At 41.4% G+C, this 18,793-nt stretch overlaps 1 protein-coding gene across 1 annotated transcript in view; it reads left to right on the forward strand.

The window, feature by feature from the left end:
* Nucleotides 1–14,025, forward strand: part of rfx7a (regulatory factor X7a) — a 23,314-nt gene extending 9,289 nt beyond the window's left edge. The window contains 7 exon segments of the mRNA XM_037696040.1: nt 2,124–2,209; nt 3,649–3,771; nt 6,080–6,196; nt 8,106–8,190; nt 8,272–8,482; nt 10,063–10,343; nt 10,960–14,025. Coding sequence (XP_037551968.1) covers nt 2,124–2,209; nt 3,649–3,771; nt 6,080–6,196; nt 8,106–8,190; nt 8,272–8,482; nt 10,063–10,343; nt 10,960–14,025 — 3,969 coding nt within the window.
* Nucleotides 14,026–18,793: the final 4,768 nt, after the last annotated feature.

Here is an 18,793-nt window from a genome sequence, read left to right on the forward strand (position 1 = left end):
TCGTGTTGCATTCAGGCTCATAGGGAGCCGGTGAGAAGTCGTGTTGCATTCAGGCTCATAAGGAGCCAGTGAGAAGTCGTGTTGCATTCAGGCTCATAGGGAGCCGGTGAGAAGTCGTGTTGCGTTCAGGCTCATAGGGAGCCGGTGAGAAGTTGTGTTGCGTTCAGGCTCGTAGGGAGCCGGTGAGCAGTCGTGTTGCGTTCAGGCTCATAGGGAGCCGGTGAGCAGTCGTGTTGCGTTCAGGCTCATAGGGAGCCGGCGAGCGGTAGTGTTGCGTTCAGGCTCATAGGGAGCCGGCGAGCGGTAGTGTTGTGTTCAGGCTCATAGGGAGCCGGTGAGAAGTCGTGTTGCATTCAGGCTCATAGGGAGCCGGCGAGCAGTCGTGTTGTGTTCAGGCTCATAAGGAGCCGGTGAGCGGTCGTGTTGTGTTCAGGCTCATAAGGAGCCGGTGAGCGGTCGTGTTGTGTTCAGGCTCATAGGGAGCCTGCGAGAGTCGTGTTGTGTTCAGGCTCATAAGGAGCCTGCGAGAGTCGTGTTGTGTTCAGGCTCATAGGGAGCCGGTGAGCAGTCGTGATGCATTCAGGCTCATAGGGAGCCAGTGAGCAGTCGTGTTGTGTTCAGGCTCATAAGGAACCTGAACACAACACATAGAGATAATTTACAGTAGATGTTTACCCTGGCATGCATGTTTTTTGGACTGTGGGAGGAAACTGGAGTATCTTACAACAGAACCCAGGAATGGTTTAATGTAACTTTTCTATTTTTATTTTAAGTGTTGAATGTTCTGACTGAGGCCGCGTTTTGTCCGAGGACGGGTGTTTACAGCAGAAGCATCAGATTCATCCTGCAGCCGTCGCTCTGTCTGCAGCTCTTTACTGCTCTGGATTTGTCACGTGCTGCTTGAGTGTCACCCGCTGAGCAGAAACATGAAGCTGTAACCAACTCTGAGCTCAGGCATGTCAGTGACATGAATATTTAGTCATGTCCAGACGTTTCATGAAGGTTTTAGTCACATTTTTTGTTCATTTTCTTTGTTTTGGCACTTTTTTTTTTTGCCTTTCGTGAAGTTTTGTCCCGAATCACTGAAAGCTCGACTGAATTATGATTTATGACGTATACAGTAGTCCCTCGCTACTTCATGATTCATTTTTCGTGGACTCGCTCTATCGTGGTTTTTCAAAGTAAGATTGGACATGACACACAAATGGCTGATTGATGGATGAGCAACACAATCGGCATGATATTTTTATTTAAAATAAATTATTTTAAATGATTTAGCACCTGTGTGCAGCCCACAGCTGTGGGGGAAGCTTCCGCCTGCAGCTGATCAGCTGATCTCCGTGCAGCGCTGAGAAGTGGGCGTGGCCGAGAGTGCAGCCGGAGGCAGGGAGCTGAAATCATGACATTCTGTGCTCTTTTAGAGCGGTTCGAGTTTAGAAACATTGTTTAGAATATTGCAAGAGTGTGGGAAGGGTTTGAAATGCCTTTAAATATTATATTTATATATAAACTAAAATAAACGACTACCAGTTCTTACTACTTGTACTACCTGTACTATTACGAACCTCTGCCCATCTTTACTTCTGAGAGATTCATTCTCTCTAAATGTTTTTTTTATACTGACCTTAAGACAATTAACACAATTAGTTGCAAAATGCTCCTTTGTGTTTCCTTTTTGTACCATCTACTCTCCCAGTGTGATTTATTCATGTCGCTGACTTCAAATTCAAAATTACTTTTTTCTCCTCAAAAACAAAACGGTACAATTTATCAGGTTGAATGTTTTATACATTGTATATTTATAAATCTAAATATCTATATATTAATGTTTTTCAGGTCTCTCTTGTAAATGAGTCCCTGAGGCTCAATGGGATTAACCTGTGTAAATAAAGGTTGAATTTACTATGTACTACTAATTTACTAACGTTTACTATGTTCAGTTGAGAATAAAATATGGGTTTATGAGATTTTCAAATCACTGCATTCTGTTTTTAGAGTATTTGCATTTTAACAATCTCAAAACTTTTTCAGAATTGGGAGTTTTTACGTCCAGGCAGAAAATGTATTTGTACTAGTGGACAAGAAGGAATTAAAGTCATCTGTTTCCTTTTTAATGTCTACAGCAAGATGTGGAGAAGTTCTCGGACATCGAAAAGCTCTACCTCTACCTCCAGTTGCCTTCTGGTCCAAACAGCACCGCAGAGAAAAGGTAAGAAAACACCTGTTTTAATATTATTATTATTATTATTATTATTAGACCTTTATTTACACAGTTTAGTTCCCATTGAGCCTCGAAGACTCATTTACAAGAGAAGAGACCTGTTACATACAACATACAGGCAGATGAGAAAAAGAGCACGAGGATGGAGGAAGACAAAAAAATTCATATCTCACACCATGTCCTGGCCAGAAAACAATGTAAAAGATTTTAAAAAAAGGACCTCACAACATAAAACAGCAACATACGACGACATCATAATACATTTATGCATAGAGGTTGACAAGCCGGTGAGTTGTCCATAAACACTCCAGAAAGTTCCAAAGTTCTGATAAGATGGTACAGTGTCTATCAGCATCATGGTTCTGATAAGGCCACAGACGACTGGGGGGGGGGCAGGCAGAGCTTCTAGTTACGTATTCTCCAGGAGCAATTTGAGATAAGTTGGCCTGACCAAGGCCAAATTCAGATAAACAACAATTGTTTTGGCCGCCAGACTCTGTTTTCTGTCAGACTTCAAGTTCTGCTGGTTCACTCGATGGTGAATCCAAACAGACAGATTTGTGGACATTCCACCCGGTCCGTGCTCGATTAGCTTACTCCAAGATTGAAACCTTCATGTTGGTGAATTCCAGGAGCTGCAAGCGGCCTACGATTTCAGTGATGGCGTCCAGCTCGCGGTTGAACTCTGTAAACATGAGTCTGAGCGCTCGAGGCACAAATTAATCCTTCACATAAGGCTGGCAGCTTTACCATGGCCAAAACTGCTGCTGACGTCTTCCTAATTCGTTGATATCCAAGGTATCCACCGATTCCAAAAAGCAGAAACCCTCTTATCATAAATCCAATAATGTACACATCTTCTGCGTCCTCCACAGACAGCACAGATACACACACCATCTTCCAGTCACCCCAGGGATCAATGACATACCCAGCTGCGTGGGTCCATTCAGGGCATGAGGGCTCTCCAGCTCCGTCGTCTGGTGGAATAAAAATGTATCAATTGCGTAGAGGGACCTGTTCTCTGTATGTTTCTAAAATAAAAGGGCACTATCATTATAAAACACCTCAGACGCTCAAACAGCCACTAACCTGAATGATTACATGAAAGAAGACAAAGTTGTAGATAAAATAATATTTATTTCTTGTAATGCTGTGAGATTTATGGTCCGTTATTAATACACAAAAAAGTCAGACGCTTAGGGTCATGGTAAAACATTGTGGTCTGTCTGTTTTTATAATTGTACACTGAAAAATAAATAAATTAAACCCTGCTTAAAATTCTGAAAATGCCTGGCCTGTGACTTTATTCCAGACAGAGGTTAGATCGCCACTAATACAACAAATGTGAGCGTTTCTCCTGAGAACGTTTGAGACGTGAGTGAAGAAGTTTGTCTTTTGTCAGCCGGTGACCCCGATCTTTTTCTCAGTGACCAGAGCGCCCTGTTGTCGAGCCGCACGCAGCAGACGCATGCGTTCAACTGGATCCGGGATCATTTAGAGGAATACCCGGAGACCTCTCTTCCCAAGCAGGAGGTCTACGATGAATACAAGTACGTATGAACAGACAGAACGGAGTGTTTTATTATTTGTTTTACAAGAAGTGGCTTTTCACATTCAGACTTTGTTTTTTAACACGCACAAACTAAATGAGACTTCCTGTGTTAAGACACCGTTCTCATGAAGTGTTCTGTAAAAGACAACGGCTCACGGTGTTCGTGCCTCGTCCTGCTCCACATTGCTGCAGGCTAAAGTGTCAGTATAAATAGCTGCAGCAGGCATGAGAATCAGAGAGCAGCATGTGCTGGTAATATTAGAATGGAAAATCTGAGACGCTCATTGAAACGCTCCGACAGTCTTATGTAACTTTTTTCATCGTTTTAACTCCACGAGAACAGAAATATCACATCACGCAGAAACACTGGCGCCTCCCGGACGGGTCACAGGAAGGCCTCTCCAACAGGTTTCACCCACTTAAAGCAAAATGTCTATAAATGTAAGAAAATTAGCTGTAATCAGCTCATTGAAGGGCGTTATGTCATGCTAAATATTTAGACTGGCATCAATCAACAAGTTCAAGTCAAGTTTATTGTCATTTCCATCACATGTGGTGCATGAGGTGGAACGAAATTATGTACACAAGGTCCCAGTTACATCCAATAATAGCAAAAATATAAAAGTGTAAAAAGAAACAATAAATAAGGATCTAAGATATACGCTAAGATTACGCTAAACAAATGCCCGACGGTACGCTAAAAGATCCAAGTTATACACTAATACCGTATTTTCCGGCCTATAAGTCACACATTTTTGCCTAATTTGCATACCCTGTGACTTATTTATGTTTTTTTTCCATATTTATAAACCAATATTTGGCTGAGATATGACCGTTTTCATTCATTCTGACATTGTAAAATGTTGAACACTACCATTTTCAACCGATAGATGGCACTTGATTGTTTGGCATGCTGTTGTGTCACGTAATAGGGAAAAGTGCCTATTAATGACACAATCGGCTTGCCATAGTCTGACACCTTCATCCAGCTCGCCTGGAGCAACAGTCAAATCAGCTTCATTTCTCTGCGCCGCCCCGGCGAAATGCAGCTGATTTGACTGTTGAAGTGCATTTATTAAGTAAAAGTTCAACTGAGACGCACCTTTACTATAATTTCGAGCAAACAAATAATTGTTTTTAGGTGTTAATCTTGTTAAATTTTTGTTAAAGTCCTCCCGTGCACGTTCCTGCGGCTGCCATTTGGCAGCCAATCGATTTTGGGCACAACACCGGCCCACGTTTCTGGGTTGTCGGCGATGACGCGTAACGAATGCGACGTGTCAGCGGTGACTAATAATAGATGTGACTTATATGGCGAAGCGACTTATTACCTTTTTTTTTTCCACTTTATTAGACATGTTTGGACTGATGCGACTTATAGGGCGGTGCGACATGCACGGCGGAAAGTACGGTAGCTGTAATCAGCTCATTGAAGGACGTTGTGTCATGCTAAACATTTAAACTGGCATCATTCAACAAGTTCAAGTCAACTTTATTGTCATTTCCATCACATGAGGTGAAACAAAATTATGTACACAAGGTCCCAGTTACACCCAACAATAGCAAAAATATAAAGTGTAAAAAGAAACGGTAAATAAGGATCTAAGATATACGCTAAATGAACGTCAAACTGTACGCTAAAAGATCCAAGATATGCACTATAATAATGTAAAACCTGTGGGATCAATAAAGTTCTATCTTCTCCTCTGTTGAGAAACATCACACTCAGAGCGTAAACTGTGAGTGACTCAGTTACTACTAGAATCTGTAATGACCGAGTTATGATTTATCTTCCTTTAACATCTTAGTTGGCTGTCAGCCATGTTGAATTAGGTTGACTCCATCAGTTGTAGATGATCTGAAGGTTGGAGTAAAATTCTTCAGCGGTTCTTTCGTTTGCGAACAGGCAGAGCGGGCTGTCAACGTTAAAATTTAAATAAAGATCAGGCCCAAACTGTTAGAGCTTAAAACATGTGTTGGAGGTCAGTCTCAGCTACTACCACACCAAGGCTCAGCCCAACATGAGGAAAATTCACATTTTGGGGTTTTAAATGGTCGTTTGGCTGTGGCGGCCATCTTGCATTGGGTTGACACCAAATGTTAATTAAAACGCTGCAAGTTGTTATTTTTTTAACTTGAGATTTGTTTTATTTGTAAGATACCTTAATGTTTGTTTTTATTGTGGTCCTGAATAATGACATGGAGCTAAAGAGCTGAAACACGGAGCTGTAAGATGTTCAAACTCTCACTGAAGGCCGATCGTCTGGACTTCACATGTCACGATGTGTGGCCGACGTGTGTTTCAGGAGCTTCTGTGACAATCTGAACTACCACTCGCTCAGCGCTGCGGACTTCGGAAAGATGATGAAAAACGTCTTCCCGAACATGAAGGCTCGCCGGCTCGGCATGCGAGGGAAATCCAAATATCCTTTACTGGAATGGATTGTATCTGTCTGCTGTGTGTGTGTGTGTGTGTGTGTGTGTGTGTGTGTGTGTGTGTGTGTGTGTGTGTGTGTGTGTGTGTGTGTGTGTGTGTGTGTGGTCCCAGACCATCTGCTGCAGCAGTTCATGTGCTCTCTAAATATAGACGTGAAATGAAATGAAGCCCCCCCCCCCTCCACCTCAGAGGCATCATGCAGACCCTCGGGGAGTCTCTGTGATCTTGACCTTCGTGGTCACTTTTATTTTTTCTGCCGTTTGTGACGTCAAAGTACAAACAACGGTGTGTGTCCGTGACCTTCATGAACTGGAAAGGAATGGTTCAAATCTTTTCATATGGGAGCTATTATGAACAATAAACATCTTACCTGTTGTATATAGTGCTTTGATTGACCTCAGTTTGGAGAAAAGGGGTAAATTCTTAAAGGAATAATGAGCAAAATTATATAATATTTTATGGGGTGTTGTTTGTAAAGTTACACAGTCAAAAATTAACAGCAATATTTTGGTTTATTTAGCCTTTCATAAGAATTATTATTTTTTTTTTCAAAGTCGCATTTTCATCATGTTGTTCATACATTTATGTCATAGTTCCCAACTAAATATTTAATTTACAAACTAAGTACTTGCAAGTTAAATATTATTTAGTAAACTAAATATTTAAGTGTAAGTTAACTATTTAATTTCTAAGCTAAATAATTATTTTCAAAACTAAACACTTAATTTCCAAACTAAATATTTATTGTTCAAGCTAAATATTTAATTTACAAGCTAAATATTTAGTTTACAAACTAAGTACTTAACTTGCAAGTTAAATATTTAGTTATTTTTAGTTAGTAAACTAAATATTTAGGTATAAGTTAAATATTTCATTTCTAAGCTAAATATTTATTTTCAAAACTAAACACTTAATTTCCAAACTAAATATTTAATTCCTAAGCTAAACATTTAATTCCTAAACTAAATATTTGCTAACTGAATATTTAGCTCGGACCTAAATATTTAGCTTGCAAGTTAAATGTTTAGGTCAGAGTTAAATATTTAGTTAGAAAATTAAATATTTATTTAGGAAATTAAATGTTTAGCTTGGAAAATAAATATTTATGTCTGAGTTAAATATTTAGTCAGCAAATTAAATATTTAGTTTAGGAATTAAATGTTTAGCTTAGATATTAAATGTTTAGTTTGGAAATAAAATATTTTCTGTGGACAATAAATATTTAGTTTGGAAATTAAATGTTTAATTTACAAACTAAATGTTTATTTTACTAAGTGAATATTTAACTTGCAAGTTAAGTATTTAGTTTGTAAACTAAATATTTAGTTGGGAACTATGACATTTATAAATGCATGGTGAAAATATGACTTTGGAAAAAAAAAAAAATTTCTTATGAAAGGCTAAATAAACCAAAATATTGCTGTTAATTTGTGACAGTGTAACTTTACTAATGGAGCCCCATTCCATTTTATAAACCTTAATATCACAGTCTGTAGATGTTTTAGCAGAGATATGATGTTTTTAACAAGAGGATGATGATGATGAAAGGTGGGCGTTACTTACACTTTACTTTTGTTTGTTCTCGTTAAAGGGGGACACCTAGTTGAATTTATCAATCAACAGTATTTAGATTGATTTATTCACCCTTATTGATCATCAGATGTTAACAGTTGGGGGGCTGCATCTGTTCATTGCTGGGAATTTTCAATTATAATTTAATAACCAATAAAAGAGACCGAATTTGCCCTTTAGTGTTTTAAGACATATAAAATTAAATGAAAATAAAATCAACAAACCAAACCATAAGTCAGAAGTCCTTTAATAGTTCGGGATTCTGTTCATTTTGTGCTTCTGTATGTAATCACTGTTTATTTGTGGTCTTAACTCTGACTCACATATTGCTACAGTGGACTTAGAAAGAGACCATATGTTCACATGCCGTCTTTACCAACCCTGGATCTTCATAAAACACCAGATGGCGTAAGCACATCAACATGTTTCTCATCTCTGTCAGTAAATTCTGCATTTCTCCATCTATTTAACCTTATTCGTTGTGTTCAGCTCCACTGTGATGTGCTGGACTCGCCCTGCCAGCTGAGCAGCATCAAGGAGGAAGTGCGGTTTGCAGCCTGTGATCTTGTGTGCGAATGGGCCCAAAAGGTGCTGAAACGACAGTTTGATGCCGTCGAAGACTTGGCTCGCTTCCTGATCGACAGCCACTACATCAGCAACAAGTCGCTGGCCGCTCTCACCATAATGACCAGCACAACAGGTAGGAAGGTTAGAAGAAGGTGGTGGTGCCACCTGGTGGCAGCTGCCTGCTGCTGCTCGTACTGCTTAATCTAAGCTCAGGGTTTAAATCTGTGCGAGTTGTGGACATTTTTAAATATTTTAGTTGCTTTGGTCTACTACACCAATCGTTCAGTGTCTGAAGACTTCTTGTATTCAGACAAATGCTATCAAATAGAGACTTGTTCCTTAAACGAGCCAAGTTTGTTGTTTGATTGACATTTATATGCAGAACTTGTCATCGCAAAATAAACGACATTGACAAAAGTATTCGCTCACCTGCCTTGACTCACATGAGCTTAAGTGACATCCCATTCCTAATCCATAGGGTTCAAAATGACGTTGGTCCACCCTTTGCAGCTAGAACAGCTTCAACTGTTCTGGGAAGGCTGTCCACAAGGTTTAGGAGTGTGTTTATGGGGATCTTTGAGCGTTCTTCCAGATGTGCATTTGTGAGGTCACATACTGATGTTGGACGAGAAGGCCTGACTCTCAGTCTCTGCTCTAATTCATCCCAAAGGGTTAAGGTCAGGACTCTGTGCAGGCCAGTCAAGTTCATCCACACCACACTCTGCATCCATGTCTTTATGGACCTTGCTTTGTGCACCGGTGCACAGTCACGTTGGAAGAGCCAACAAGAGGACGAGCTCCAAACTGTTCCCACAAAGTTGGGAGCATGGAATTGTCCAAAATGTCTTGGTCTGCTGAAGCAGCCAGAGTTCCTTTCACTGGAACTAAGGGGCCAAACCCAGCTCCTGATAAACAGCTCCACACCTTAATCCCCCCTCCACCAAACTTTACACTTGGCACAATGCGGTCAGACAAGTACCGTTCTCCTGGCAACCACCAAACCCAGACTCATCCATCAGATTGCCAGATGAAGAAGTGTGATTCTTCACTCCAGAGAACGCGCCTCCACTGCTCTAGAGTTCAGTGGTGGCGTGCTCTACACCACTGCATCCGACGCTTTGCGTTGCACTTGGTGATGTATGGCTTGGATGCAGCTGCTCGATCATGGAAACCCATTCCATGAAGCTCTCTGCGCACTGTTCTTGAGCTAATCTGAAGGCCCCGTGAAGTTTGGAGCTCTGTAGTGATCGACTCTGCAGAAAGTTGGCGACCTCTTCGCACCATGCGCTTCAGCATCCGCTGACCCCGTCAGTTTACGTGACCTACCACTTCGTGGCTGAGTTGCTGTCATTCTCAAACACTTCCATTTTCTTATAACACAGCTGACAGTCGACTGTGGAATATTTAGGAGCGAGGAAATTTCACGACTGGATTTGTTGCACTGGTGGCATCCTATCAGTTCCACGCTGGATTTCACTGAGCTCCCGAGAGCGACCCATTCTTTCACAAATGTTTGTAAAAACAGTCTGCATGCCCAGGTGCTTCATTTTATACACCTGTGGCCGTGGAAGTGATTGGAACACCTGATTCCAATAATCTGGATGGGTGAGAAAATACTTTTGGCAATGTAGTGTAAGTTGAAAGTTGTTTTTTTTCATAGTAATATTTTATAGAAGGTAAAAGAGCAAAACAAATGTTGTCTTATCGTTTCAGAGGCCAAACCACCTCAGACCATTTCAGCCTTCGTTCCCACGTCAGAGGCTCATCCCTTTCAGCCTCAGGTGACGATGTTTTCGTCACCGTGTGTGGATGCAAAGCAGCAGCTGCAGAGGAAGATTCAGAGGAAGCAACAGGAGCAGAAGCTGCACTCTCCTCTACCTGGAGACGGTCCGACTAAGAGGGTAGAGGACGTCGTGCCTTGCAGCAGCCCCACCACTCCCTCGCCACAACCAACTATTGGCATTGTGGTCGCAGCTGTCCCGAGCCCCATCACGGTGAGAAAACGCCTTTCTTATCGTACATCGCAGAAACAAACAGTTAATCTACGTATGTAATGTATGTGTGGATGTAAAGCCTCGTCTGGCCGTAGGATTGTATTTAACGTCACATTAGTGACATAAACATCAGTCATGAAGGTGCATCTCCAACTTGCAGTAACGTTAATTTTTTTAATAACCCTAAACTCAGCCACGAGTTATTATTGTCTGCTTTGGTGTTTTATTTTTCTCAACAACAACAACAAAAAAACAACTACTGAATAAATTAAGTTACATTTTGCGGTGGATTATCATAGTTAACATTTCTATATAGCAACACCTTTCTTTATGTTTTGATTCCATCAAGGCAGAATCTTTTGGAATATATTTTAAACCAGTCTTGGTCAAAAGTTCTTCAGACTTTCTGAGAAACAAGTTTTTTCTTTGGACATTGGCAGCATTTTCGTTCATTTTACATAAAAGTATTTTTCCTGGAAGCAAAATATCAAAAACACTAGCTGTTTTGTATGTTTTGCACAGTACTGTACATAGAAAATGTGAAGTTTAACTAGCAGATTTTCCACAGTGATGTCTAAAACTTTGCTTTACTGATGTGATTGTCTTTCCTCTGCAGGTGCAGAAGAACAGCCAGCTGATGTCAGCGAGTCCTGTGGGAGCAGTGGAGAGCAAAGTTCTGCCTTTTAACTTCCAAATGGTGTCGCAGCCACTTCAAGCTGTCAAACAGGGTCCCAAACCGGTCCAAACCATTCTGACCAGTCCAGTGGGTGAGCGCACAGCTCGGCAGCGCTACGCTCAGATCCTGCCCAAACCTTCGGTCACCTCTGCGATCACCCTGCGCTCGCCCTCAACCATGATCATCACCAACAGTCCCATCAAGACTGTGATGACTACATGTCATGTTAGCCCAGTGAGTTTGGTTAAGATGGCAGCGATATCACTGGCTCCTACGAGCAGGGAAACCACAACTCTTACAAACGCCACTCTGCAGCCCACATCTGCAGGCATCACATCTGCTGTGCCCATTGTGGCGCCGGTGGCCGAGCCCGGGCCGATCATCGACCCTCAGGGCATGGATGTTGAGATGGAAGTTGAAGCTATACATAAGAGCAGCCAGATGCAAAATTCCAGCAGTCGAGTTCTGACCCAAGGAGCAAATAGGGCTATAGGTGCAGTACAGAGAGCTGCCAGCGTGCCCATACCTCAAACTAAAGGCTTCCTTGGTCTGGAGGAAATATCTAACAGTAGCAGCAGTGGAAGGTCTTCATCAGGCACCAACACTGTGGCTCAAAGCAGCAATAACAGCTCAACTAAAACAAGCACTTTGCACTTATCTTCTCCCACTCAGAACACCAGCACTGTTCCTTCAGGAAACACCAGCAGACTATCATCGTTTGAAGGCCTCCAAGCAGAGCAACGTTTCTTATCAACGAAGAGCCCCAGGAAACGCTCAGGCCTCAGTCCAGACCTTTCCCCACTCAAAAGGGTTTTTATACCGCAGCAGCCAGTAGATGGCGCTCTTCAGTACAGTTTCAAAAGCATGGCTGGTTCTGTCTCCAGCTCAGGTGCAACAGGTAGACCTGAAAGTGCACCAGTCATGCAGAATGTAGACATGAAAATGAGCTCCGTCTTATCCGCTCAAGTTGACACACAAAGCACTTCCTCTGTCAGAGCTAGCTGCTTTGACCCTGTTGCCAAAACACATAGCTCAACGCTGAGGAGCAACACTTCCATTGTTATGGAAACTGGCACATCAGTCGGTGACGTATCCGTACAAGAACAGCCAGCGCACACAATGGGTAACGTGTATGTCGCTGACGCTGGTTTTCAGAGACGCACATGTTCACACTCAATCACAGGAAACCTGGAAGGAGGTCAACACCAGACATACGCTCAGTGTGATCCTGCCAACGACGCCCTGCAGTTTTTAAACCAAGCGTCATCCAGTCAGCTCGCGGCACAGAAACACATGGACTACTTTTCCTTCGATGACGATGTGACTCAGGACAGCATTGTGGAGGAGCTGGTTCAGATGGAGGAGCAGATGAAGCTTAAACAGCTGCAGCAGTTTGGAAACTGTGGCACCCTTCAAGGCCAGCACGCTCTGATGCCAGACAACATAACATCCACCAATCAGGCCACGACTGCCTTCTATCATGCTGCGAGCAACAGCAGCCACCTGATCCACACCCCCACACCCACATCAGAGATGATGGGAGGAGTCCAAAACTTTACCAATGAGAGCCCCTGCTCTCATATTGCCTCCACGACCCCAGTGGACAGCGCTCTGGGAAGCAGCCGACACACCCCAGTGGGAAACCCTCACTCCAGCTGCAGCAGCAACATTCCTCCGAGTCCGGTGGAGTGCAGGAACCCTTTTGCGTTCATGCCCATTAACTCCAGCATGACGTGCTTCCACGAAAACACCGCCATCTCCCGCAGCCCGGTCAAACCCATGCAGAGGCCGATGGCCACCCACCCGGACAAGGCGAGGCTGGAGTGGATGAGTAACAGCTACAGCAGCAGCACTGGTGGCGGTGGGACCATAAACAAGTCAAACAGCGGAGTGGGAATTCTCACCGGATACCAAGGCCTGATAGACGAGCATTTTCAGAAGCCTCATGCCTTTGCTGTTCCTCATGCACGCCACCACGACAGCCACTGTGGCCGCTTGACCCCCATCTCCCCCGTGCAGCTGCAGGTAGCTAGCATGTCCAACAAGCAGGAGGGTTTTGCTGTGCCAGCTCCTCTGGATAATAAAACCTCCAGCACATCCGCTGCAGCTTTCCGATGTCGCAGCGTGAGCCCAGCAGTGCATCAGAAGAATCTAAGCGGGAACAGCGCTCTCCCCAACGTCCCGCGCTCAGTGGTGTCTCCCTTCAGTTCTCCTATGATGCCAGAAGCGCTAAACATGTTTTCTAACAGCAAGACAAATCCCGAGGCCAGCAGCATGGCTCAGAGGAGCCGCTCGGTGCCGCTCAACGTCATGATGCAATCTGAAGTCCTGCCTGCACCGAACCACCCGTGCAGCAGCCAAAACATCACCAGTGTCCTACTTAACAAGCTGGAAGGGGACAACGGTGACTCGATGCGAGGTTTAGGCATACATAATTTACCTTCCACCTACACGGCACGGATGAACCTCACCCAAATCCTGGAGTCCAAGCCCAGCCTCCCCTGCTCTGATAACCAGATGAACCTGATGACGCCCAACTCTGCAAGCAGCTGTACCTCACAGAGGCCAAATTACATCTTAGAAAGTACCGTTAATAAAGACATGATTCTCTCAGCAGGCAACAGCCATGCAGCCTCTGGAGAGCAGCATCAGTCTTTAATGTTAGCTTTGAGCTCGCAGCAGCAGATAGATTTCGGCAGCGCACGGCACCTCCTGACAGACGGCAGCCTCGCTGCAGGAAGTCACCTCCTGGATCAGGTATCTGAGCTGACTGCTGGAGGGCCTGATTTCCCCTGTGAAATCAGAATGACATCGGAGCTTTCCAGCAGCATCAATGACCTGAACGCGCTGGACACAAACCTGCTGTTTGACCCCAACCAGCAGCAAAGCAAGTTTGAAAACGCTGCAGCGGAGGAGCTGTTCCAGCAAATGAGCGAGACGCCACATTCAGGCGGACTCGAATGGTTAGAAAGCAAGGATCACCCAGCTGTTGGGTTAATGGGCTGACGACTATTCTGTTTGTGTTGTCCCTGTCATGTTGAAAATGTTCATCTGTGGTGTGTGCGCTTTATTTATTTTCACTCGTTTTTATTGTAAATAGCAACACTGGACACTGAGCTCTGTCCAGTTTGAAGTGCCAGGCTGACTGAACTGACATCATGCTGCAACACTGAGTAAAATGCTGGTCATTGCTCTTTAAAGATGGAGAAAAACACCTCATGTTGTTTCATCAAAAGCATTACAAACAAGCGGACAAATGTTTCAAAGCTTCATCCTAAACCTAATATTTCTCTGAATAATAACTGTCATGGTGTTCAAAGCTTGGCAGCTGCAATTAGATCATTTATGGTCATAAATCAAACTATGCTGGACTAATATTTATACTGTAACTGAGAGAGTTGTGTGTTATGTAGACTAAAAAAACTTCAGATATTAACAAAAACTAACGTTAGTTTGTGTAAAATACAATTTATTGACTCGTAGTGACAAAAACAACCAAAATCAATCATGCAAATCTATTTAATATACTCTTGGACTCGTAATATAGTAATACACTGGCTATTGTGTTCTATTTATTAATTCCTAAAAGTTTCTTTTATCAAATTTGCACTTTGTTTGAATAAAATCAAATAACATATGAATAAATACACTTTTCAGGAACAACAAATGGAAGTTAAAATTTAGGCCTGTCGCGATAAACAATAAATCAATTAATTGCACGATAAATGAAAATTATCGACCTCGTTTTCTTTTATCGGCTTTATCGTTTCTTCGTGTCTCTTTCTACTGAAGACACTGGACGACAAAAGGCTCAGCTCCGGTGCTCTTCACTGACCCCTCCCTTTCTCTTTAAAATCTGTTATAACCGTCCAAAATCGCATTTTTTGGATCGTTAAAAGCAGCTAAGCTACGAGCTAAGCTAACAGGCCGAACTCCGGGGGAAAAAACTCTGTCTTGTCGAAGCTCCAAAATTCACAGTTGAATCCCGTACCTTTGTCTAAAAAGTTGTTTTTCTCTGCAAAAAGAAGCTGAGAACTTGTTTACTGATATTTTTATTAAAAGCTTTGTGTGAAAAATATTATGCTAAAAAGCTCAAACCACACACCAAGTGTCCGCCATTTTGAGAACCGAAAAAAAAAGGAATGCGACACAGCCCATGTCATGTCGAGGGGCCTCCCTCCCATTTTTCTTAGAGACACACTGCTCACTATCCATCCTTCAGTTCAAACAGTCTAATGCCATGTGGTGGTCAAGAAAGGTACTACAAATTAACAATTTCTCTTTAAATTTGACAATAATTACTAACTATTGTCAAATTTCAAACAATATTATCGTTTATCGCAATCATTTCTGAGACAATTAATCGCCCAGCAAAATTTGTTATCGTGACAGGCCTAGCCTAAATGGTTGTTTCCAACTTTATCTAAAACAGTTTATGGGTAAGTGTAAGTAGATGTTGGCAATAATGTAATTGGGCCTCTTTATGCACATTTCATGCTTTTTACAGATGCAAAGATGCTGAGACATCCCTTAAAACTACTGTTTTATGCAAATGAAGTTATTTGAGTAAAAAATATGCATAATGTGATATAAAGCAAATAAGGGCAGGTCTGTCTGGCAGCAATCCCTTTAAAATAGCTTTAAGGATGTATACGGTGGTTCAGTTTACGTCATGAGCAACAATCACCAACACTGGACTTGAAACAAATATGTTTCAAATAAAGCCATTTATTTACTGAAAAAACACTAAAAGGGGAAATCTTGTACTTTTGAAGAGAGAACTTTAAAATAGTTAATTTTCTTTCATGTATTTTGTGCAAATGTATGTAATTTTAAATGATTGCACTCAAACATAAACGTGCACTGCCCGGTCAAAGACTGTCGCCGCCTCAGTTTGACGAACAGAAAAGAGTCTTCCACTGCCGTGATTGTTGTGTTTGGCCTGAAATGATTCAGTGAGATGGTTCAGTGAACCAGCTCATGTGGTGAGGAAGTCAAATAGTTGGATTTAGAGGTCCAGGAAACTTTTTGCACATGAAGAAACCCCTAATCCCTCTGAGAATATTTGGGGTTTAACAGAAACTACACAGCAATCCAACTCTTCTATTGATAAAATATAATTTCAAAAAGATTAAAGGAAGTCGGTGAGAGACTAAAAGCTTTTTGAAACAATGCAAAGTCACGTTGTAATCAAAGTGGTCCAAGACACCGACAGTCAGAAAATATCAAAGTTCATGCTCAACAATCCAGGTAAAAAAATCCAACAAAGTTAAGTCAGGTCCTCTGAACAGATTATTTTTTTTAAATGTTTTGTCTTTCATCCAAAAGACTTCATCAGTCCAAGGAGCCACAACAAGCTCAGTCTTATATATCCTTGCGTAGTGGATCAACCAGTTTGATGGTGGTCAGACGGTGTCTGGAGTCCGCCCTCTCCCCCGTCAACTCATTTGAGGTTTTCATGGCCAAAGTGGTTCAAAATATCAAAGTTTCTGGGGTTTCTAACTCCAGAAACCATCTGAGCACCATCCAACTGGTTGACCCAATATGAGAAGGTGCTTTTTATAAGACTGAGTTTGTTGTGGCTCCTCTTACTGGTGAAGTACGAAACGTTTAGACAAGAAGAAACCGTCCAGAGGACCTGACTTAGCTTTGGTGGATAGTTTGAGAAAGGTTTTTTAATTTTATTTGCAAGATAATCTTTAATACTTGTTGTACTGCACTGACAATCTGCTGAGGTCAATACTGTGAGGCTGTTCTTGTCGAGGAGTCGCCTAAATGTGAAGCTTTACACGCCGTGTGAACGAACCCTGCAACCCCCGAGCCGAAGACGCTTCTGTTTCTGAGCCTTACGTCCATGCCAAAGATCTGACCCACGGCGACGTGCACTACACCGTCGATAATGTGACTGAACCTCCTCTTACTGTGACGTGCAAACTGAGGATGACAGCTTTGTCTAACAAGAAGAGGGGACGAGAAATATTTACAGCACTGGAAAGACGTCTGTCTCTAAAACGCAGTCTCTTTGTTGCTTTTGTTAAAACAGCAGATAAATGTATTTTAGAGGTCAAAACCACTGTAACTTATTGATGGACTGTTTCTTTGCTGCACTCTGTACAGACTGAAGTGTGGTTAGTTTTCAGCGTTTTATTTGCAGCGTGTCGTTTGTGTAGCCTTTAACAACCTCGTGTAGTTGTGTGACCTGCGTTTCTTCTCGGCGTCGCCTCACGACATGTTTCATATATTTTACTTTGTTTTTTTTAGTTTGTCAACATGTGGTCTGTAATGAGAGGCTTTAACTCTAATCTTTTAAAACTGGATGTTGCACTTGTTTCAAAATGGCACTAAATATGCTCCAAGATTAATGTCTGGATACATTAAAAATGCAAAATCTGACTAACAGCCAAAAGTCGACTTTTTAATTGTAGCAAGAAATGGTTTTGACTCAGAATCATAATGTAGGACGTTAAACAAGCTTTACTTATTTATTATTTATTCTGTTGTCTGTGTTTGGATATTTACCGGTGTGTTTGTTAGCACTAATGTTTAATGAAGATTTTTACCCTTCCTCTTGTAAGTGGTTCAAGGCAGCAGAGCTTCTCTCCACTTTAAATTATTTTTGCTGTGGCTTTTTACATTTTATTTTATTTTGCATTTTAGCTGTTGCTTTTTTAAGGGGAAGTGCTTATTGGTACGTTTTTTAAAAACACTTTTTAAACTAATAAACATTTTTAGGTACTCTGCAAAAGTCTGGGTTTCTTTCTTTTTTTGTTGGTCTATTTGAAAGAAAAAAGTGAAACTGAATAACGGTGATTTAAAACAAGTTGTTTAGACGTTATGAGAAGTGTCTTTTATGGCATAAAATTAATGCAATATCTTTAAATAAATCTCCGATTCAACCGATGAACCACAGCTCATTTACTTCCTAAATATTTAAAGAATGAAGCAACAGAAATAATTAAATACAAACCTTTCAATAAAACCCGGCTTCTTTATGTTTAAACGTGACTGTTTTGTTTTCACCCAACCTTTATTTATAATTAGTCTCATTGAGTCACGAGGAGACTAAAAAAGATGAATAAATAAAAATACATTACGCACCTTCATCAATTTTTAACATTGTGTCGTTTGATACGCTGAGCTAATATACAGTATTTTACATTTTTACACTGAATGCCAAAGTAAATTTTATAAAAACAGTATTCCACTAACATTTTACAGGTTTTATAGCCGGTCACTGCTTCTCTGATTGAATAAAATGATTAGTAATGGCACTGGTTACACCTGAAAAATAATAAATATACTTTTAATCAAAAGTTAAAAACATGAAGTAAAAATGTGTTTAATCATCTCAATCTTGATGCGTAGCAAAATTCACTTATTTTTAAGTTGCACAGAAAGGCAACAAACTACTGAGACTTAAAGGAAGAACTTGGTCCATGTGAAATAAAATGATAAATTTCTCATCCTGTCTAATTTCAGCACAATGATTCAACATGGTCCAATGTGTTGTTTCTGTAATACAAATGAAAAGGATAAAAATATATATATACAAACCGGATTCCAAAAAAGTTGGGACACTAAACAAATTGTGAATAAAAACTGAATGCAATGATGTGGACATGGCAAATGTCAATATTTTATTCGTAATATAACATAGATGACAGATCAAAAGTTTAATCAATTAACACTAATTAGGTCAATTGACAACATGATTGGGTATAAAAAGAGCTTCTCAGAGTGTTAGTGTCTCTCAGAAGCCAAGATGGTAAGAGGA

This window comes from Nematolebias whitei, chromosome 2, assembly GCF_014905685.2.
Source record: "Nematolebias whitei isolate Nwh7 chromosome 2, NemWhi1, whole genome shotgun sequence".
In the NCBI taxonomy this organism is placed as follows: Eukaryota; Metazoa; Chordata; class Actinopteri; order Cyprinodontiformes; family Rivulidae; genus Nematolebias; species Nematolebias whitei.